The 24,295-nt window shown below is 35.1% G+C and overlaps 1 protein-coding gene across 4 annotated transcripts in view; it reads left to right on the top strand.

Annotated features, from left to right (window-relative positions):
- The window catches only part of PTBP2 (polypyrimidine tract binding protein 2), an 82,296-nt gene that overhangs the window by 30,589 nt on the left and 27,412 nt on the right, over positions 1-24,295 (top strand). For all 4 annotated transcript variants that reach the window (XM_004471697.4, XM_004471699.4, XM_012530320.3 and 1 more), the window contains exons 3-7: positions 1,701-1,776; positions 11,695-11,867; positions 12,815-12,958; positions 17,553-17,717; positions 17,809-17,919. In XM_004471697.4, coding sequence (XP_004471754.2) covers positions 1,701-1,776; positions 11,695-11,867; positions 12,815-12,958; positions 17,553-17,717; positions 17,809-17,919 — 669 coding nt within the window. The remainder of the gene's footprint in view (positions 1-1,700; positions 1,777-11,694; positions 11,868-12,814; positions 12,959-17,552; positions 17,718-17,808; positions 17,920-24,295) is intronic.

The raw sequence follows: 24,295 nt of genomic DNA, 5'->3' as shown, positions 1-24,295 counted from the left end.
GGCCCATGCAGGAATGCTGCCCGGCACAGGAGTGCCAGCCAAAGCAGAGAGCTGGCACACAGAGAAGAGAAAATAAGGAGCAGCGGCAGAACAGGGAGTTGAGGTGGCGCAAGAGAGTAATTGCCTCTCTCCCACTCTGGAAGGTCCCAGAATTGGTTCCCAGAGCCACCTAATGAGAATACAAGCAGACACAGAAGAACATACAGCAGATACAGAGAGCACACAAAGGGGGAATGAGGAGGGGAGGGAGAAATAAAATCTTTAAAAAAAAACAAACTCCATTTCTAAAAAAACAAAAAAGTAAGGAGGGGGAGCAGATGTGGCTCAAGCAGTTGAGTGCCCACCTCCCACATGGGAGGGCCCTGGTTCAGTTCCCAGTGCCTCCTACAGAAAAAAACAGTCAGCAAAAATATTAGCAGACAGCAAGCAAAAGACAATGAGCAGATGAGCAAACAGAATGGGGGCCCAACTTGGAAGAAAAAAAAAGAGGGAGGAATCATCACATACCCAGTTAAACAAAAGCTGAGGGAGTTTGTCACCACTTGAGTGGCCCTGCAAGATATGTTAAGGGGAGATCTGCGGTTGAAAGGAAAGGACACTAGCCAGTTGACTGAAGTCACATGAAGATATAAAGATCTCTCTGATATAGGTAATGACCTAACTAAATGTAAGTGGCAGTATTGTATTTTTTATTTGTAAATCCACTTTTTGTTTCCTACAGTATCTTAAATGCAAATGCATAAAATGTAATGATAAATTGTTTTGGACTCAACTGTATATAAATACATAAATTGTGAAAAGGACTACATGGAGGGGAATGGAAAAGTATAGGAACATTGTGTGTATTTTTGAAGTTGGTATCAAAGCAAGTGAGATTTTTTATAGATTGAGGATGTCAAATTTAAGTCCTATGGTAACTTAAAAAAAAACAATATGCAGACTCAGAGAGAAATTAGAGTACAGGTTACTAGAGGTTTCTGGAGCAAGGGAAATGAGAAGTTAAGGCAAAATCAGTATTGGTTTTCTGTTTGGAGTGGAGGGAAAGTTCTAGTAATGAGTGTACTCCAACATTGTGAATGTGATTAATCTCTGTGAATGTGTGAATGGTATGCCTGAAGAGTGGTTGGGATGGAAAAATTTATGCTGTATATATTTCCACAGTTAAATAAAGAAAAGGAAATTAAAGAGATAATGACAATTAAATGAAGTACTTGTTCCTGAATGGTATCTAAGAATGGAGGAGAAAAGGCTCAAAAGGACATAAGAAAAACTTGAAATATTGATTATAAGCCCTATATCAATGTTAAATATCTTAAACTTGATAACTGTACTTACAGTGATTACCTAAGTGAATATCCTTGATTGTAGGAAATGTACATGGAAGTATTATGTATTTAAGGAGTGTGATGTATGCAGCCTGCTTTCAGATGTTCAGAAGATAGATAGATGAAAGATATGGCAAAGGCAAAGGTGACAAAATATTACAATTGGTGCATCTGGTATCTGGGGGAGGTGGGGCATGTTGGAGCTCTCTGTATGGGGTTTGTATTATTCTTTGCAACTGTCTTGTAAGTATGAAATAAATTCAAAATAAAAAGTTTTAAAAATGTTTAAAAAAGTTACGGATGAGTGACAGAATTTCAGAATAACATTTTTAAACTTACAAGTTTTCTTATGCTGTACTGTTTTTGTTTTTATAGAGAGGATCTGACGAACTACTCTCAGGCAGTGTTCTCAGTAGTCCAAATTCTAATATGAGCAGCATGGTAGTTACAGGTAAGTGTTCCTCTCTCAGTAGTTGGATTTTGTGGGGTAGAATATCATATCTAAAATATAGTCTATTGTAGTAATAGCCTTTATTTTTAAATGCTCTGTTTTCATTTTAGAGGAAAATTTTCGAGAGTATATGTGTCAAGTGAAAACACCTGTAGGCAAACAACTCTTAAGTCTTAATACTTTTTTAAAAAATAAATCACAGAAATAAATCTTTTCTCTCTCATCTTAAAAGCCCCTCCACTCTCATTGTACTTTTTGTTTTTACTTTTTGCCTGTGTGTGTCATAAAATATTATGATTTTAAGTATTTCCTCTTTATCCCCTAAACCCAAAAGCACAAAACTGTAAATTAAGATGAAATATTTAACTACATAGTTTTTTTTTTTCTGTGCTTCCACCCGGTTTTCTTTGCTGTAACAATATTTTAATTCTTTGAATTCATTTTCTTTCTCTTATCTACTTGGAAATTTAAAATGAGTTATTTAATCTTCCATATTATGATTTTTCTTAAATTGTATATATTGAAATATTTTTGGTTGTTTGTAATATATGTCTGTTTAAACAATTATATAATATTAAAATGTAGCTTTATTAGTGGTGGGTGAAATTTTGTGTCTTATTATTATTGTTAATGACTTTGCTTTATAACCGTACATTTCACATTATCTTCCTAAAACCAGAAAAGTTTCTTTTTTCTATATCCTTCCCTGAATTACTTGCATGAGAGATTAATTATATTGGATAGTAAAAGGATTGTAAAAGACCATAAAGCTTTTAAAATTTTCTTCTTTTTTTTCTTTTCTTTATTTTTTTAAAATATTACATTCAAAAAATATAAGAGGCCCCCAAATATCCCCCACCCCCAAAAAAATTTTCTTCTAATAGCCATTGTTTTTGTGTATACCTACACTTGAAATGCATACACATACACACACCTTGACCGTTCAGTTAACTAAAAATTATAATGAAGTACTACTGAATGTGGTCATAATGAGCTTCATGTGTAAAAATGAATGTGTCAACATTATTATTGATTTTTTTATGTAGTGATTGCAAAGCAAAGTAATAAGAGCATAATTTTGATAGTCAAAGTACCATGTACCAAATAATTGGACAAATTGGCTCAACTGTTTGGGACTTTGCTTTGCCACTTGCTTTCTTTTTATAACAATGCATATAGTGTTTGGTATGGAAATGTTTTTGAAATTAAACATGTTGGGCCATGACAGAGTAACTACTACCAGTCTTCCCCCTCATCCCGAAACAAAAAGAATAAACACTATAAAACGAAACACTCTGGAACTTATCAACAGACAGAGCAAGATCATGATTGTTAAGAGAAGGGGAGACACATGAAATAAGTCCCATGATCACTCAGCTTTCGCTTTTGGGTGTCCTACTCTTATGGAACAGGGAAGTTGGGCCCAAGTAGAGCATAGAGGTCTTGCTGAGCTTAAGAGGTTGAAATTGGAATTCAAGGCTGCTCAAGCAGCTATATTTGTGCAGCAGTGTCTTGGAGAAAAGGAGGTTATCCAGAGGTTTAGAAAGAGGGCAGGGGACAGAATTTGGCATGGGGGATTCACTTCATTCAGGAATTTGGGAAACAGTGGGGCTGCATGTGTTCAGGTTGAGTATCTGCAAGAACTCTGCAAGAAGAGCTAAATGGTTATAGCAAAGGTCATACAGTGCTTGTCATTGGACCTCTGGGATCCCTGAATGGAGACATATTGCAAAGCACCTCAGGCATTCAGTGTAGATTGCGGAAAGGCCAGGCTGAAGAGGAAGGATCACATTTTATAGTAAACATCATTTGTAAGACTAAGATAAATAACTGAAATAGTCCAGCTTGACTTACCAGTATTTAATTGCCTGCCAAACCTAAACAGCATCTTCTAAGGAAGACATAATTAAAGCTCCCTACAGCTATCATTCACAAATCCTGCAAATCAGGAAAATAACCCATAAAGTAGAAAAGCAGTCAATAGAACAAACCCAAGATACTGGGATTAGCAGACATGGACTATAAATATTTTTAAAGATAATAAAAGAAAAGATGGAAACAATGAATGTATTAGTCAGCCAAAGGGGTGCTGATGCAAAGTACCAGAAATATGTTGACTTTTATAAAAGGGTATTTATTCGGGGTAGAAGATTACGGTTACAAGGCTGTAAAGAGTCCGACTCAAAGTTGCTGTCTTACCAAAGTTAGTTGCTACATGTTGAAGCAAGATTGTTCAAGCAAGATGGTTGTTGATCTCTGCCTGGTCTCTCCTTCCTTCTTCCTCTTAGGGCTCTGTGGGCCCAGCTTCTTCCTATCTCAGCTGTAGGCTGTTGTAGGGCTGGTCTCCCAGGGCTTTCTGTATCAGTCTGGCGTGGCGCTCCTTTCTTTCCAGACCTTATCAGCTGCTCAACTGCTCTGTTCGCTTTAGTTGCAAACTATCAGGCAAATGGCTGATCTCACCCAGTGCCCCAGGATCATAGATGACAGAGCTGTCACCTCTTCATGTATATGGAATTCTCTCTCCTCTTGTGTTTTTTTTTTCCCCCCCTGGAGATACTTAAATGTTACAATAAAAATGTGGGGATTCCTGTATGCCCAGCTCCCCAGACCTCCCAAATTTTTCACATTAACAACATCCTTCTTTAGTGTGGTACATTCATTACAATTGATAAACACATTTTGGAGCATTACCACTGAGCATGATTATAGTTTACATTGTAGTTTATACTCTTTCCCACACAATTCTGTGTGTGTGTGTGTATATATATATAATGGCCTATATATCTTGTTTCAGTGTCATTCAGAACGATCCCCAAGTCCCAAAAATGCCCCCATATTACACCTGTTTTTCCCTCTCTTTGCCCTCAGAGCCTCTAGTGGCACTGCCTTCCTGTGTCTTCTTGAGTGAGTGTCTGTATATATCAGCTCACCAAGGGGGCAGGGACTTAACACTGAGTCACACCCTACTGCCCTACTGAAGTGGCTGAATCAAAGCCCTAATCTTATCAAGTAAACCTTTGAATTTAGTGTAGTCAAAGAGTATCATACACAGAGGAACAGACCAGTTTGTAAACATAATTTTTCTCTTTTTGGGGGATTATTCATAAATAATATCAAACTGCCACAATGAGTGAATAGATAGGGTAATGTGTTTAGAAAAGGAAAATTATAAAGAAAATACAAAGAAATGTTCTAACTGAAATAGACAGTATTTAAATGAAAACTCAATGGTTTGGATTAATAACAGATTAGAGACAACAGAAGTAAGATTAGTGAACTTAAATACAGATGAGTAGAAATTATTTAGTCTTTCAGAGAGAACAAAATACATCTATATGACTCTATGTGACATCAAGCCACAGAGGTATAGGAGCGAATGGACTGACCCCCCCCCCCCAAAAAAAAGTTTGAAGAAAAGATCAGTTTACAGTTCTAAGAAGCTCGATAAACCCCAAGTAGGATAATGAAAAGAATGACACCTATGTACACAATAGCCAAAATATTAAAGACTAAACAGTAAGAAAGGAAAATTTTTAAATAGCCAGGAAAATGACATTCCTTAATTTGCATGCCAGTAAGAGTTTCAGCGTATATGAACATAACAGAAGTAAAGAGAAATCTGCAATCATATTGGATATTTTGACATTCCTAATAATAAGTGACAGGACAGTTAGACAAGTAATAATGATGATACACTGAGCGTTTGAACAATGCTGTCAGTTAGCTTGGCTTAATTCATATTATAAAACTATTCCCAATAACTTATAGTACCTGTCTTTTTAAGTGTTACAGAATCTTCACCTTGATAGATAAAATAAGTGACTGAAAGCTTGATGGTGTCCAATTATAGTAGAATTAAATTAGAAATCAAAAGCAGTAAGAAGTCTAGGAAATTACTAAATATTTAGATATCAAACTACATAGTTCTCAACAACACATGGATCAGTGGACAAGAGGCATATTTCTTACTGAAAGAGAATGAAAATATAATGTGTGATGTATTAAATTTGTTAGGTGCACCCAAAGCAGTGCATAGAGAAAATTTGTTTTTAAATGCAGTTTGTTATATGAAGGAACTTGGTCTTCGGTAGATTTGCCTTTGGAAAGGATTTTCATTCTATTTTGTACTTCATCGGTAGGGGGCTCAGTACTGCACATACAGAGGACAGTTGAAGTCATTTCAATAATCTGTAGAGATTTTGTAGTCCTTTAGGGTCTTGGATTTAGGATATAGAGGAGATGATGTATCAGAAACTTAGAAGAACTTCTGAGGTATATGGAAGTAGAGGATTTGGGCAAGAGTTGATGAATGATGGCACCATTAACAAAGGGGAAGAAGAGGAAAAGATAATTTTTGGTGGAAAGAAAGAATAAAGGAGATATAAGTATCCTGTTTTCTTAAAACTTGTTTGGGAATGTATACTTAATATACTTTGTGACTAAAGAATGGATCTAGTCTTTATGTAGTGATGGAATGAAATTTCATAAAGTCTCTTTGTAAGATAAATGTAAATGCAATCAATTTATTTTCATGCACAAAGGAAACATCAAGTTTTAAGACTTTAATTCTACATTTTTTTCCTTACAAAAAAAGGAAGAGTCTGTGTCTCAATTGCATATTGTTTCTTAGAAAATAACATAGAGGACCTTTAAAATCCAGTGATTATATTACTTGGGAATATATTGTTCTTTTGTGGTCTAGATGTTTCAAAAAAGAACATTTGCAGACAGTGTTAAAAGGTCATTTTCATGATTATCAGAAAGAACAGGGTTTCCTTCCTATATTTCAGCTTCCAGCCTTAGCTAAAATGTTTCTTCTAACTGACTTTACTAATAGATGTCTGACGATATCTGTCTCTATATCAGTTGAAAGGTAGTGTTATGAAAAAGAAAGAAAAATTAATTTTAAAAGTGAAAAAAGTTATTGGATACTTAATCTCAGGTAAATATCAAATAAGTTAATACATGAAGGTGATATTGTAATAAATTGGATCCTTCCTTTAGGAGAAATAAAGCAAAATATTTCAAAATCATAGTGGTCTTACCTAGCATTGGAATTGGATTTGCTTGAAAGGAATTTGTAACTGTTTGTCAGATAGGAGGAGGTTGACAATTGTTAAGGTATGACGACCTCTTAAATATTTGAGTTAGAGTCTTTATAGCAGTGGACATGGAATATGCATTTATGTTAGGTATTTCTGCCAATACTGATTGTTGTTCTATAATAGCAGGGCTTATTTATTATTGCTAAAAGTAAAATGTATTGCTTTATATGAAAGAACTGAAGTCATTCAATAGATTCTGGTAATGTTACTCAGAATTCTTTGGGATTTTTACAGACATGGTGTCATTTCATTTTATTATGCTTTGAGAGTATTCTAGCACATTGTTTCAGTTTGAATGTTTATGAGGATTCTAACAATATGTCCTCTTGCATATAGAAGTAATGAAAACCTTCTTGTTACGGATTGTATTTTTCCCTCCCTCCAGCTCATGCCTAAGGTACTTTTAACAACTAGGGTGTGCAGCTATCTGGAAATGTAGACAGTTGTGCCCATCTTTTACAGTAAGCCTTACTAGAATGCTTTTTTGTAGTGGCTATTATAGTTAATATCCAGTAGAATTATAGAAGGTACCGCCTGTATATACCTGCTTTTTGGGTTAACTCTTTGGTATTTCTGTTTCCCCATATAGGAATACAAAAAGTACCCACATTTAATTTTCTTACCTTAGATTGTTTTTATTTATATATTTACTTAGTTTTTATTTTTTCTAAAACAAGTAACTTCTGTAACATTACTTTACAGTCTAAAACTGCTTCAAGTTAATTTTTTTTTTGCCTCTCAGTATCATATTTGAAAAAGCAAGTCACCAGTGCTTGTGTAAATGCTTGAGTCTAAAAGACAAAGTTGTCAGTTTTCATTGAACTAGGTGGAAGTATGAAATTTTGAAATGTTGCACTTCAGTCTGGTACATAGTTAAAAGTATTGAAATACGCGCGTAATGAGTGCCATGCCATGCAGGGGTATCCTCCACATAAGGGACCCCCCCGGGGCAAGGAGTATGCCCCATAAGGAGAGCTGCCCAACGCGAAAGAAAGTGCAGCCTGCCCAAGAATGGTACTGCACACACAGAGAGCTGACAAAAGACACGCAACAAAGAGAAATACAGATTCCCAGTGCCTCTGATAAGGATAGAAGCAGTCACAGAAGAACACACAGCAAATGGACACAGAGAGCAGACAACTGGGAGGGCGGGAGAGAGGAAAAAAAACCTTGGCACAAATAATAAACATAAATTATTTTTTTTAAAAGTATCGAAATAGAATATTGTTGAATGATTAGGTGTACAGTTTTTGGGAATGAATAAGCAGAGGATTTGAAGCAGGTATCAAATGAATCAGGGAAGTAAGAAAACTAAAATTGGAAATTGTTGGGGTGCTTAAGAATGGAGAGATTTGGTAAAGAAGAGAGAAGGAAGCTTCCAGTTCTTTGGCTACTGATGGATTTGGTGACTAAACAAGGCATCCATGATCTTGGTAGGACATGTTTATATGAAAACTATAGAGGTCAAAGTCAGTGAAGAGCAAAGGTCAGTCAGGAGGACAAAAGTGGTAGCTTGATCCTAGAAGATGATGTTGATTCCAGAATTGAGGAAGAAAGCATCTTTTGAGTTTTTAAGAAAGAGAAGTATTCAAGTGGACACAATTTAAACATTTTGTTTTTAATTTATGAGTATGTGAACATCCTCCCTAAGCAAAATGTTAGGCTGCACGTAATATATGGAAAATGAATAATTAAAAATTTCTATAATATATGTGCAACTTATGTGCATAAGTATAAGCATTAGTTTATACCTTGTTTTAATGGAGCATAAATTCCTGAAAATCATTTGATTACTATTGGTTTTACATACCTAAACCAAAAGTTTCTGGGCAATTGAAGGTGAAGGATCAGCGAAAGAAACCCTTATGATTCTACTTTGTCTCTGAAAAATCTCCGATCTATAACCCAGACAGACCCAAATCCTTCTTCTAGATAGGGTAATAGATGTCCTACGCATTTCAGAAGCTAGGAATCACACTTTTTCCTTTGCACTTTCTTTTCCAGGGCCAGAACTTTTTTTTTTTTTTAATGTGTGAAAACAGACTTACGGGAGACCCTATTTCCCAATTTTAAATCCTCATGGTATCAGTTATTTAATATGAAGATTTTCCTAATATTTAGCACTATGGTAATTCTTAATAGCCATGCTATCTACAGCTGTTAAGTAACTTGAGAGACTATCAGATAGTGTGAAGAGCAGGTGTAGATTTGGATAGTTGCGAAATAGGTGGTTTGATTTTGGGAAGAAAAAAGGCAGATCTTTCTGTAGGCCATTGTGTTTAATGTGAAGTTTGTCTTTGGAGTCCTCCTATAGGTTGTGGTTAAAGAGCACAGGCTCCAGAGGCATGCTCCATTCGTTTTAATCCTTTTTCTGCTACTTCCTTTCTCTACCACTTAGTAACTGTCTGCCCATGGGCAGCTCACTAGCGCTTATCTGTAAATGGGTCTGATGGGTCATGGTCTTCGAATTATGAAGTGTCTGGCATATGAATGGTAAATATTAACACAGGAGAAAAGCAGCATCTTTTTTGTATTTCTCCAAGAAACCAGGATCTTTATTCTTTGTCTAAAGTATCCCACCTTCCTAAATTTTACTCTGTTTTCTTACTTTTGCCCACCATTGCCCAGAAAATATGCAACATAAATTCAGAACAATAAACTGTTCTATCCTCTTCAGAAATTTAGGCAAGCAGTTGCCTTTTTGGGAACACAGTCTAAAAGTTACCTAAAAGGGAGCCCTTTTTTCCTCTTATTTGCACAGTTGTAAGGTACTATATTATGTTTTTCCTTGCCCTTCTCCCAGAAAACCAACTTAAGGGAAACTGAAATAAGATCATGTACCTGTGCATACACAAATCTTCCTAAGTTATGAAAGGAGGGTGGATAGCTTCCGTAGTTTCTCGTATTAGTAGAGTAATGAAGAGCTAAGTATTCAACTATAAAAAAACAATATAAGGGTATATCTAAATGCATTTCTTGACCATTCAAGAATATAAGTTTGAATGATACTCTTAGAGTAAAATATGGCTTAAGTGAATTATCATATGAGTTTTCATAGTATCTCCTAGAGATCATCCAATAAAATCCCTACCATATACCATCCTCACCTAGTCTTCGGCTCAGTCACTTTTTATTACATCACTCTGTTTTACCTTCTTCATAGCATAATTTATCCCTATAGGAAACTATCTTTTTCATGTATTACTTAGTCTGCCTCTACCAGTAGACTCAGAGAGTGCAGGGACCTTTTACTCTTCTCTTGTACTCCCAGAGCCTAGCATACTGCCAGACACATCTTGATATTCAGTAAATGTTTAAAGAATCAGTGAGTAAATTACTTTGTTTTTGTTTTTTGTAGACAGGGGATTAAAGGATTTATTAAGAAAGAAGAAAATGAGAGAAGTAAATCGTCACTGCCAAGGCATGGACGATGGGCCAGTGAATGACTTTTGAAGACATAACAGAGAACGGATCTCAGAGTTTTATAGGTTGAGGGTTGAATGCTTTGGGGAGTTCATAAAGCACCAAAAATTATATGCAAAATGCAGTACATATATCAGACTCTTGAGTCTCCAAAAGATTAAAAAACCACTGATATGCCATAGTGGATAGACCACAAGTCCTTCAAACAGTTCTACATAAGACATCACATTTTATTGGTGCCTTTAATAAGAATTTTTACTGATGCTCAGAATAAAGATTTGTTGACTAAGAAACATATCAGTTTATTTTAAAGATCAGAGTAACAGAATAAGGTAGTGATTCACAAATGACTTATATATGTGTTGATTTGTTAAAAAAACAACATTAAGTGAGTAGATAGGTAGGTATATAAACAAATTATGACGGGCTCATTGTAGATAAGCCATCTTGTGGAGTGACTGCATAAATATATTTACAGCATTGCCTTTTTTCATCCCATTTTTTAATATAATACCTTATTCTTTTCATTTTTGAACAATATCATTTTCTCATGTAAAATTATAACCTTTAATTTTTGCTTTGTTTTTGTTTTTTTTGCACATCTTTATTTTTAAATACATATTTTCAAGGTTCAACAATAGTAAGGCAGAGAGTTTAATAATTTTTCTACATAACGGAAGTACAGTTGGACTTTGGTTAATAAATGGGTCCTATTATCCCTTTACAGATGAGGAAATGTGAGTATAAGTGTTAAATGACTTGCCCAAAACCTCACTAATTTTTGCCATCCCCAGATTTTCACATTTTTTCTATATTTCTGTCAGTTTGTAATAAAATAATTAAATTGCAAGCTAATTATATTCTTCAGTTGTTGGACAACTTCTTTAAAAGGTTGCTAGTTTTTTTTGTTTTGTTTTGTTTTTTTGTTTTAGATAGGCACTCAACCACTGAGCTACATCCAGTCCACAATGAGAGAGTTGATTCTTGTTTGTTTTTTTTTGTTTGTTTGTTTGTTTGTTTTTAGGAGATACCAGCAAGCAAGCCTGGGAGCTTGTACATGGGAAGCAGGCACTCAACCACTGAAGCTACATCCGCTCCTAAAATTGCTAATTCTAGTGTTTTTGCTTAATACTTATTCCTCTTTACATAAAATGTTACTGTTCAGAAACATTATTTAACAGAAAACTTATTGATAATTTGATCTCTTTACTAGTAATTGATAGATGTGATTTTACCCATTCCTTTGAGAGCCCAATTTAGAAAATTTTTAGGAATGTTTCAGGTATATCAGTTTGTTTTTAAGTTCTTTACTTTGAAGGTTTTTCATTCAAATAAGGAAAATGAATATATTATTAATTTGTAAAGATTTTTTTTTTTTAATGTCTTTCAGCCAATGGTAATGATAGTAAGAAATTCAAAGGAGAAGATAAAATGGATGGTGCCCCTTCTCGTGTACTTCATATTCGAAAATTACCTGGTGAAGTGACAGAAACAGAAGTTATTGCTTTAGGCTTACCTTTTGGTAAGGTGACCAACATCCTTATGCTGAAAGGAAAAAATCAGGTATACATCTTTTAGAGTTCATAAAATGTTAAATCCCAAAGTACCCTGCAAGTGGAATACCCAGGGTAGAATATAGTAGATTAATTTTCTGAAAGAATAGAGCAGATGTCTTACTCAGATTTCTTTTGGTAGCTGTGTGAGAAACTAATACTAAGTTTGCCAGAGTAAAATGAGACACTGTAGTTTTCAGATTCTTGTCTTTTTAATTCATCTTAAGATATTAATTGAACAGTTATATGTTGAAATTTTGGAAAATACAAATGATAAAGTATTTTGTTGTAGCTCTGCTATTTATAGTACCAGAAATGGGTAGGGCCAGTATTAGCATCTTATCTTTCAACTTTATTTCGTGAAATTATCTAATAGCATTAGAATAAATTAGACATTAATCCTGATAGTCTTCATTGAATGGATTTACCTATAGCTAGAGGGCCCAGGTAAATTTAATATGAAATTTTGTGTTAAAATATATATAATGGTAGCATTTAAAAGACTTTATGAAATTTAAATTCCCTTGAATGTTAATAATCTGACATTTAATTTTCAGTGTTTTTCTTTGTCCTTTAAATTACACTGTTTCGCAAATAACTTTGAAATCCCTTTATTTCAAAGGGTAGAAATTAAGGTTAGGAATTGTGAAATTTTGATGCTGGAAACTGATTTTATTTTCTTTAGCTTATGTTGTGAGGAATAGATTTGTTGGGGTGGGGAGAAATCAAAGGTCAGAGGCAGAAGAGAGCTTTTGTCAAGGTTAGTTTTAATTGTGTACCTAAGCTTCAACAAGGTATTTCTAATTCTACTTGTTAGAACATCTAAATGTTACTTGAAAGGTTATATTTTAGAGATTGATTTTTCTTTAATCATCTATAAATAGATTACACAGATAGTGAAGTTTGTTTTATTTAATTCGTAGTATTAAACTTTTAGCTATTTAAATTTTATTTCAGGCATTTTTGGAGCTAGCAACAGAGGAAGCAGCTATTACTATGGTTAATTACTATTCTGCTGTGACACCTCATCTCCGTAACCAACCAATTTATATCCAGTACTCCAATCACAAAGAACTAAAGACAGATAATACGTTAAACCAAGTGAGTATGTGTATGTACATAAATAAGATGGGCTAGAACGTATTAAGAATCTCATAACATATTAGAATAAAACCCTTATAACCATTCAGAAGTTGTTTCTGTCACCATTTTCTTGATTTAGTAAGGTATTGTCTGGCAGCATGTCTCTATGTGTTAAATACAGCATTAATTTAACCACGCCCCCAAAAGTAATCTATTATTTTATATGTGTAAATTATTAGTTACTAGATGAATTTTAGTTAAATAATATTTTTTAAATGCCTTTAAGATCCTGGTCATGAGGAATTCTAGAATAACAGTGTCTGGAGAAATAGAATATTCTTTTTTGTTGTTGTTGCAAATTAAAATTTCTGTATATAGAAACTATGAGGTGGGGTTTAACTACCATAAAACTATTTGTACTGTTCTGCTGCTTAGGCTTTAAGGTACAGAATTCTTTGCCTTTGGTTATTTGACTCTTTATAGGTTTTAATTTCCTATGGAAAAATTGCTATTGCAGATATTAATGATTTTCCTGGGGGTGGGGAGCTGAATATATTGGTTTCTTTAAAATGTGAAAGAGAAGATATTATTTAAAATTAATATTTTTTTAAGTAGTATAAGAATGGTTTTAGACCTAAATAGATAAAATAAATCTAGACTGTATTTAGCTCTTTGTTTTATAAAAAATTTAATGGGAAATAATTCCTCGGAGATGATCAATCTATAAAGTCATTTCTGTAGTTTAATAGTTTATGAAAAATAAGCATTTGAAACTTTTTGCCTGAAAGACAGGACTAAATCTTAGGCTGTTTAGGTTTTTATATTTTTGTAATTTTCATTACTTTTGAACCATTAGAAATAGTACTTGTAAGAATTTTTCTTGAGAAAATATACCAAAAGAAAATGTCTGTTCTCTACTTATTATTTACGGTTTAAAATGGAATTTGCTGCCCTGCACACATTATTGTTTAAAAATATTTGTATATTTTTTTAATTAAAGTAATTCATGAACATATTTTCATTCCAAAAGATTGAAATGAAAGCAAACTGTAAAGATTAAAGATGGGGAGTATTTAGATAAATGGATGAAAAGTGAAAGCCCCATTGAAAATGACATTTGAATAATGAACTTCTAAGAAGATAGGAGATAATCCAATTGTTCCCAGTCTTGGTTATTCAAGACAGAAGGAACAGTTAATACAAAGTTCATTCTTTAAAAAAAATTTTTCTTTTGCAGTCATATTTTTAATTTTCAGAAGCCCTTAAATCTTTATTCTGGGCAGCAAAACTTCCTTCAGAGGTTCTGATACCTTAAAGGGAGGTTTTCTGTATGGTTTATGGAGAGGTTGAGTGATAGGTAGTACTACTGAACAGCTGTTTTCAGTAGAAGGGCCCATCTCATCAAGTGCCACAAACGAGAAACATGCCTCTCAGTGAGATGGTGATTTATTGCAAGTGCACAAGCAAGGAACTGGGGGAATCTTCCAAACCAGTTCAAAGTGAGAATGGGAAATAGGGTTTTTATAAGCAAAGAAAAGGGGTCAGGGGGAGGCGGACTTGACCCAGTGGATAGGGCGTCCGTCTACCACATGGGAGGTCCGCAGTTCAAACCCCGGGCCTCCTTGACCTGTGTGGAGCTGGCCCATGCGCAGTACTGATGCACGCAAGTAGTGCCGGGACACTCCGGGGTGTCCCCGCGTAGGGGAGCCCCACGCGCAAGGAATGCGCCCCGTAAGGAGAGCTGCCCAGCACAAAAGAAGGTGCAGCCTGCCCAAGAATGGCGCTGCACACACGGAGAGCTGACACAACACGATGACGCAACGAAAAGAAACAGATTCCTGTGCTGCTGACAACAAGAGAAGCGGACAAAAAGAAGAATACACAGCTAATGGACACAGAGAGCAGACAACTGGGGTGGGGGGGGGCGGAGAAAGGGGAGAGAAAAAAATAAAAGGGGATAGGGGTTGAGGATCAAGTGATGACTGAATGATTCATTTGTGCTATGTCAGTGATGCTGCCAGATTTTTTTTCTAAAGACTCTTGTGAGATGTGGGCAAATTTCTTAGGTCCCAGCAAGGTTTTGTAGTCATATTGTCAGCCGGCCATGTTGTCAGCTGGTCATGTTGCCTTCCAGCCATGCTGTGGCTTATCTTTTCCTCATTTCCTTGAATAACCTGCCTCAACTGCTCCCTCAGAGAGTTTACACCCTTGTTCTTAAGGGAGTGCTGAGGGGCAATGATCATTCTATAGTTACTTCCTGCTATTTAGGGCAGTAGTCTCTGCCTAATAAGCCTCTCTGGCTGTTCTATTGAGATTGAAGGAAGACAGGTTTGACACTGTGGTTGGAGCTGATGGAAATCCCTGCATGACTGACATCTTGTTTTGGAAGGTGTTTATTATGGAAGAAATAAACTTAGTTAGAATTGTGAAGAACTGTGGCTCCACTAAAAGGATAAAGATGGTGGTAAGTGGGTCCAGAAAGGAGGGCCAGTTTTGACATACTAGATCACAAGAGTGAGAAAGACCATCAGAGGCTGCATACCTCTGAAGTTGGTGGGCTTTATCTTGCAGGTTTTGAATGCTGTTTAGGACTATTTTAGAGTAATATATAGAAATAGCAATTTTTCTTGAGAAATAGGCATGTTCCGCCCAGCCCTACCCCCACCCCATGCTGCTGTTAACCTGTTTAGGACTCTAATTTTGCACTACCACAGCAGCAAAAAAAAGTCTGTTTGCTGTCTTAAGAGCTTCTAAGTCACAGCTAGTTTCTCTGTGTTGTTAGTTCTAGGGAGAGATTTTAATAGATAATGGAGTTTGGTATAAATTCCTAATTTGCAAAGTGATGGTTATGCCTAAGACAGCTAGCCAAGAGGGGGATGAGAAAAGGCCTTGCCCTTTTAGTTATCATATAGGGATAGAATACAGTAAATGAAAACAGACAAGATTTCTTAAGGGGTGTATGGCTTGCCTTCCCTTTAGCAGTAGGTGTTTGGGCTAGAGTTAGAGGGAACAGCTTGCTTAAGACACAGACACTACTTAGCTTTGTCTCTTGAAGAGGTTTTTCAGGTCATCCAGTGACTGGTTCCTGCCAGGTGCTGCAGGTGCGCTGGCATTTCCTTGGGCAGCTGGCTTCACTTGGTATAAGTACACTTAACTGGGAATTCCTTTAATGAAGTTATTGAAGCCTCGGAATTTTTTAATTCGTGTTTCCATGCTTGTTATATTAGATAGATAAATATAAGTAAGAACTTACTCATTAATGAAGAAACTAATATTGTGGTGAGCAACATAAAAATACTTTATATATTATTGGGTTAAATATATTCATACATTTAAGTAGATAAACATTGCTCTAGAAATCTTTTTATTCATATTAATTTCTTTACTAATGTACTTTCTATAGTGTAAAGGTTTCTTTACTGTGTTTCAAAATGTTGGGTTTGAATTAATGAGTCACATCAACTAATATATAAATTTATAGGTCACTATTATTTAATTGGCCTTTAAATTATGAGGTTTGACTGGATGGTTATGTGGTCTCTTTGAGTCCCAAAACTTGTATGATCCTTTGCTTATATGATTTTTCAGTAAAATGACCATTTGTATTTATTCTCAGAGGTGTCCTAATGTTCTCTCTCCACTGCGTTCATCACTGTGCTCATTTATATTCCTACATATATCTTTTTTTTAACTATAAAGCATTTTATAAGTATTTGCCTTATTATAATTAATAATTATTTGCCCTTATCTAGATTTTCTGAGTCCAAGTAAGGTAGAAAAAATTATTTCCTTATCAAAGTATCTGTCAGAACAATGAGTGAGGCACAATAATAATAAAGGCAATCTTTCTAGAACATTGTACATATAATTGGATAGATTTTCTAAAAATACTATATTGCCATATGCTATATTTTTTCATATTTGAAAATCTCAGAAATCAGATGTAACTTGATCTGTCTTAGCTTATTGGCGACATTTTATTAGTCATATAAAATAATAGGGAATTTATATTAGATACTAGAAAATATGTCCATGGAGAATAACCTTTATATCTCAAATCATGCCTGAAAATTTTATGGTTTTGTACTAGCATATACATAAATTTCTGTTCTCAATATTTGTTATTAGAAGTTACATTATAGTAGTACGAAGAAAAAAACTTACCTGTGCCTTGAGTATTTCTCTTTTGACTGTATCAATCACTAATAAAGCTTTATGGGAGTTCTTTTGGATAAATTTATCCACCTCAACTACCTTGTTAAGGTTTACCATGTACCTGTTTTATGGAGTGAATGGTATTAGGTTGAAGTTCTATATTTCTTTAAAAGTTTTTGCTTTGAACAGTCTCTGGTTATGTGGATCAGCTACACTACTTCCTTTGAGAATAAATTATACTATCTTTGCTTGTTCAACATTGATCCCAAAGCCTAGATAATTGTTTTGAAGTAAATACTAATAGAATACTTGAGTTTTACACAGACAATGCCCGCCTCAGTGAAGGTACTCAGAAATATTTAAGTAGGTTCTAGAAAAGAAATGAATAGTGTAATGTGGGAAAATAGATGTGAAAATAATGGTTATCATTCTAAAGTACCTAACTTTTTTTTTTCAGCGTGCTCAAGCAGTTCTTCAAGCTGTGACAGCTGTCCAGACAGCAAATACTCCTCTTAGTGGCACCACAGTTAGTGAGAGTGCAGTTACTCCAGCTCAGAGTCCAGTACTTAGAATAATTATTGACAATATGTACTACCCTGTAACTCTTGATGTTCTTCACCAAGTAAGTTCAATTTAGTTTGTAAGTTCACCTTTAAATTGGGGAACTAAGAACAGAGGAGATACATATTGTTTTGATTGTAATGTTTTAACAGATATTTTCTAAGTTTGGTGCTGTATTGAAGATAATCACATTTACAAAAAATAACCAGTTTCAAGCTTTGCTCCAGTATGGCGATCCAGTAAATGCTCAACAAGCAAAACTAGTAAGTCTAGTGCTTCTTTTGAGATAATAATGTTTTTTGATGGCTGCTGATAGATAATAACTGTTATAAATGGTAGAAATTGATGTCATATTAGAAAACCTTAGTGTTTGTCATAAAAAAAGAAATGCTTTTTAAAAATATAATTGTATCTGTACTTATTTCTATAATATGGTTTATACTTTCCATTTTTTCTTAATTTAGTTACGGAAGTTTTTTTGTGCTTGAGGAGGTAGCACACTTGTGTTGTGTATCAGCATAAGATTTTAAGTGCTTTGCAGTAGGAAAGAGTTTCAGTAATTAATTTATCTATGGAGATACTTTGGCTAATGTGGTTCAGTATAGCTGTGGCTCAAATGTTGTGTTATGTCCTCAGTTTATTTAAAGTTATATTTTCTATTATGTGATTTAAAACAAATAACATTGAAGTGAAACTCATTTTCTTGAAGGGGCTCACGGATTAATGTTTCCCCCTGAATACCATGTATATCATTTTAGAAAGATGGAGAAACTTATTTCATTGCTTTATGTTTTCACTTAAGTGAGATTTAATAAATCCACCTACCAGGGAACCCATGTGACTTTGACAACATTCTATTTAAATTTTTGTATTAAAATACATTTTTTCTGAATGGTTTAATAGTCTATAGTCACATTTGGCCTTTCTGTTTCTGTCTTCGTTGTTGTTATATATGAAGGGTAAGAGACTGTTAAAAGAAGTCTTCTCATGTTGTGGCTACAAAAACTGCATACTGCATTTTTTCCTGCACATGGTTTAATCTTACGTTTATCTTACTTAAATCTACCTTTGCTCTATGTCTCTCTGACTACTCTGCCATGTTATCTCGTTGCATATTTTTTATTATTAAGCCATTAAATCAGCTGTCTAGTCTTACATTTGTCCTATCTCCTTTTCTTCATTTTACTGTACCTCTGACTCTTACTTTTAGACTAATTAGGGTCTCTAATACTTAAGTGCTTCCTCCAGACTAAGATAATTTATCCTGAGCACAGGATATTTTCAATTATTGTTTCATTTACATCTTCAGAATCTTTTTCAGGGAGCATAAAAAAATAGCTTCAGGTAGCAGAAAGGTTATACCAGTAATAATAGCATAATTGGAATAGTTTACCAAGTGCTATTATCTCATTTTTCTGAGCACTGCTCTGTGTTGTAAACAGAAAAGGATTTTTTCCTATTTTACAAGTAGATATTCAGATTTGAAGAGATAAATTGCTTGTAATAATGCATACTATTTGTAAGGTAGACATTTTTTCAATCTATCTTTCAGATACAGTTTTTCTTTTCAGTATCTTGCTTCTTACTGGTTCCAAGGTCACATAATCCCTTTTCAGACATAGGTTAACAATTAACCTTATTTTTTGTGTTACCAACATCAATGTGATGTGATTTGAGGTTTGATCAATAGCAGACAGTATAGAAGCATGATCTCTGACATTTTTCATAATTTCAAATATTTTTAAATATAGTCCATATTTTTCTTGATGCTGAGCATTTTCTTTGCTATGCCTGTTGTTCCCTTCTGATCCAGAGGAAGAATATTTGTTTATCTAAAGGACCAGTGAAAGGGAATATAAGTAATTATGCTGCATTTGGGCTGTCATTTTTATTGGAAAAATAGTTCATATGTTTATTTTGTCTGAAATCATCTCTGATTACAGTTAATCTTACGATAAAAGGTAGTACTTCTCTTTTATTAAGTAAGTGAGGTTCTCATTTAACCAATCTTCTCTGCGCAGGTAATATGCATCCGATAAGAAATCAAACTACAGGTAGTTGTGATTGTGTACATATACTCACTAGGGCCTTCTCCACAAAGGTCTAATATAATTCTAAGGGAGTAGATCATTGTTTCATTATTTCATTAAGTATTTTTTCTGGTATCTGAGCTCAACTTTCCTTCTATTAGTTTGTATACTAAACTTACTTGTCCCATTTTCTTGTAACCCGGACTTCTTGGTTAAACTTACACTTAATGACTTACACTTAATGACTCCAGTCATCTTCCTTCAAAGCTGCATCTGGACCTGTGAATACAAATTGAGAGTATCACATAATCTAACAATTGATACCAGTTTAAATTCCTGATCATCAGTAACCAATAGGTGCTCTACCCTGCTTGTAAATTTCCACCACAGTTCACCAGTCAGCATTTTATCTGGTTTTTCCCAATTATTTTATCATAGAAATTGCCCCTTCTACCATGTCTGTCCTTACTTCTCTTATGACTTTGGCTAGTGCGTCACAGAAAATATAGAAACTATTAAGTTTTCTCACAAAATCTTCTGTCTACTCGTATCTTTCTCTTCCAAGAAAAGGCTTTGATTTCTTTATCCAAGACCAATAAGCCATGGGTCCTGTCCTTCCTGCCTCTCAAGGGATGTTGTGTTATGTAATTCCCTCTCTTGTAATTTTCTGCATGTTGGCTGCTTCTTACCAGTTTCAAGCATCCTGAAGCCTCTCTCATTTTACATAAAGTTACCCTTACCTCCACCTCTCCGTCACCTTTTCTCTCTCCCTTCCCAGTTGTAATTAGACTTCTTAAGCTAGATTTGATGTTTATACTTATTTACATCTTATTTCTCTACCCACTGTAATTAGGTTTACCTTTTTATTTAAATTGCTCTACCCAGTGTTACCAGTGGTCATCAGAGTAGCTAAATTCCAATATCACTTCTCAATCCTTATTTTACCTAAGCTCCAGGTAATTTTTGACACTGTAGGACTATACTCTTTCTTAAAAGCATCTGTCCTCCTGGTCTATGACACCTCATATCTAGATTTATCCTACCTCTGACTGTTTCTTCCTTGTCACATCCTTCTCCACTCTGCCTAAGGGATCAACAGCTCCCACAGTTCAGTTATACTTCGGTAACTGGTAATGCTCACATCACCTCCAGCTCAGACTTTCTGAGACACCCACATTAAGAATCCAGAGAACCATAGGATACCTTTAAACCTAGCATTTCAATCTAACTCCTTCTCTCTTTCTCTCCTTCCCTTTTAAAAGAAACTTCCTCATCCCCAGGAGTTCCCTGTGTCAGTAAAGTGGCAATTTGAATGTCGTTGACAACCCAGAAAACAAAGACTCATCCTTTATGCCACTTCCCTGCAGTTTATCACCAAATTTTAATTGATTCTAACTCCTGAATTTCTGTTGAATCTGTCCTGTTGAATCCATCTTTCCTGCCACCACTCTCGTCTCAGCCAGTGCTATTAAAAGTGCTGATCTATTGCTGTAAATAGATTGAGCCAAAATACAGATCAGCATGCCTCTACCTATAGCATTGCTCAGTGTTGATGATGATTTAAATTCTGGCACAATTCCTTATCTTCATGCAGTGTGACCTGGGCTGCTGGTTCATGGACCATGGTTTGAAGCGCACTATTCTTAGCCATCATCCTCTCACTCTTCTTTAGTTACCTTCTGATTAAACCTTAATACTTGAATTTCTTTCCCCACTTCCATTATTTTCCAGAGTACCAAGAATGACCTCAACTTAAAGTGATATTAATTCTACTCTTAATACCCTTCTGTTGACTGACATTTTCCCATAGGATAAAGTCCACAGTCCTTAGGTTTACAGGTCTCTACAGTGTTATCTCCCACCCCTTTAACTCTGCTGAATTTATTTAAATAGTTTACATATGCTGTTTTGTTTTTTTGGGTCAGCCTGATATTCCATTTGATACCATGTTTTTTCTTTATCTCCTTATGCCTACCTCCTGCTTATCTTCCTCTTTCATGTATCAGTTTAGAAGTTACTTCTCAGAGCAGTCTTTTGTGGCTGTTCAACTAGATTAGATCTTTTTTTTTCTTTAAGTAGTAACCAGAGTTTGAACCCAGGACCTCGTACACGGTAGCCCCATGAGAGTTGGTTTTTTGTTTGTTTTTAGGAGGCATCAGCCCAGGACTTGTAAGTGGGAAGCAGGCACTCAGTCACTTGCACTATCCTCTTCCCAGATCCTTTCCTTTCTTAGTTCTTGTCACCACATAACATATTTATAATTACTTGTTGAAATGTCTTTAATTTTCTGTTGGATCTCAAGTTATGTGAAAGTGAGTACTAGGTCTGCTCTTTTTCCTGCTACATTCCAAGTGCCATGCATAACTTACTGAAGGTATTAGGGAATCTTCCTATCACAACTTTTATAATCCCTGGTGTGCTGCAGAGCTCTTTCTGCCCTCAACCATCATTGTATGTCTCAGCATATTTTAAATTGAGTTGGCCCTAACATTTAGAGTTGGGAACCCAGTACTCTTTATTTTTTTTAGGAAACTCAGGGAACCACTACCATGTGAAGGCAGTTTTGAGTGATAGAGCTAACCAAACTCTTTGCACACCAGTTTTATGATCTTGGGCAAGTATGTTCTGTTAGTTGGATTTTTTTTTTTTTTTAATTAAGAAAATTGCTTTTAAAGAGAGTAGCAATTCAGAAAAAAAGACAGGTTAATAGTGGAGATTTATTAGGAAGGGTTAAGGGAATGATTCAATAATCTCCGGAATTTGTCCTGAAGTTAGTATATATTGGAATCAGTCTCTTAAAAATCTCTTAAGTCACCCATAGAAGATAATGTATCTATTGAGAGTTGACATTCAGAATGATAATCACAAGTTCTAGTAACAATAACAAAAAGTATATATTTTATATGATCTTTACATTTTTAAAATAAGAAGGCACCCTAATACCTTTTACAAAGTCTTGTCTGCTTATTGGCATACACTATATAGGACAAAATAAGATAGGCCTTCCTTTGGCTTACTAGCTGAGCTTTTGTTTTTTGAGGAAGAAATTGAATGCTATATAAAAATACCACAGTGTGTAATAGTGAGATTCTGATGTAATCATCTTCATTTCACCTGAGGCTTTTAAAAATTGTCTTATGCAGCCCTGAAATTATAACACACATGAATAGAAAATGACTGTTTTTATCTTATTAGAAACAGTTTTTCAGGAACACTATCTATTTTTATTAGGAATATCTGTAGTTGACACTGGACTTTTCTTTTGAAAGTCCCTTTATATGGTCATTTTATTTTAGCGTACAAGTGGATTGTTTTTCATTATTGATTCCTTCCAGAAGATTGTTTTTCATTACTAATAGTAAAAATATGAGGTAAAATAGTTGCAGCCACTCATTCCTTCTTATCCAGTAACTCATTGCTTTATGGAGATTCTTCAAGAGATGTAATGAAGTTATCGTTTCCCATTTTCTTGTGCAAAGATTCTCTTTGGCATTCACTTAATTTTGGAGATTTTTAAGTGTTTAAATCAGTTAAATCTGTATTCCACATTCATATGGCAGGAAGGTTTATGATGAAATGTCTTTAGAATGTTTTAGGAAAAGTCTGCATGATTTACTAGTATAGAATTCTTTCGTATTGGTAAATAATTCTTCTGACTTATTTTATTGGTATTATACATTCTGAATTATTTTTTTAAATAGTTGTATGGATTGTGTTGTAGTTTATTTCTTAGTCTGCCACAGGGCTACCAATGCAAGATTACCAGAAATGAGTTGCCTTTTATAAAGGGAATTTATTTTGGCATAAAAGCTTACAGTTCCAAGGCCATGAACTCCCCACGTGCTGTGCGGCATCTACTTGCTTGTGGCATCTGCTCACTTAGGAGTCTGCTCATTGCTGTGGGTGTGGCGTCCACCTCTTGTTGCAGCAAGTGCAGGCATCTGATTTAGGAGGCACCAGGACCCAAACCTGGACCTCCCATGTGGTAGGTGGGTGCCCAGCTGGTTGAGCCACACCTGCTTCCTTTGTGTGTTCTTATTTATATAAAAACCCAGCAAGAGAATGGAGACCCAAACTGGATCATGCCTCATTGATGTAGTCAAGTCAAAAGCTCTAGCTTGATCTAATGAAGCAGTCTATCAAAGGCTCCTTAACTGAATTTAATGCAATCAAAGGGTCCCATACCCACGAGAATGGATTAGTTCAAGACCATAGTCTTTTCTGAGATTCACAAAATTCAAAGTTTCCTAAGCTGCTTGACAAATACCATGAAATGTGTTGGCTTAAACAATGGGAATCAGTTATCTTACAGTTTTGAGGCTAAAAGAAAGGCCAAATCAAGGCAATGCTTTTCTTTTCAAAGACTGGTGTTCCGGGGCTGGCCACCTATGAACCTTGGCTTCTCTGTCCATGACAGGACACATGGTAGTGTCTCCTGGGTTCACCCTATTCTTCAGGTTCCACTGATGTCCCGCTTCTTGCTGCTAGTAGCTTTCTCTGATTGAGGTGCTTTCTGCTTATAAGGGACTCCAGTAATAGGATTACGGTACACACTGTTTGGGGTGGGCCACATTTTAACTGAAGGGACATCATCAAAAGGTCCTATGTA

This window comes from Dasypus novemcinctus, chromosome 9 (assembly GCF_030445035.2).
Source record: "Dasypus novemcinctus isolate mDasNov1 chromosome 9, mDasNov1.1.hap2, whole genome shotgun sequence".
In the NCBI taxonomy this organism is placed as follows: Eukaryota; Metazoa; Chordata; class Mammalia; order Cingulata; family Dasypodidae; genus Dasypus; species Dasypus novemcinctus.
The sequence above is the reverse complement of the archived record's forward strand: the minus strand, read 5'-3'. Positions and strand labels throughout refer to the sequence as shown.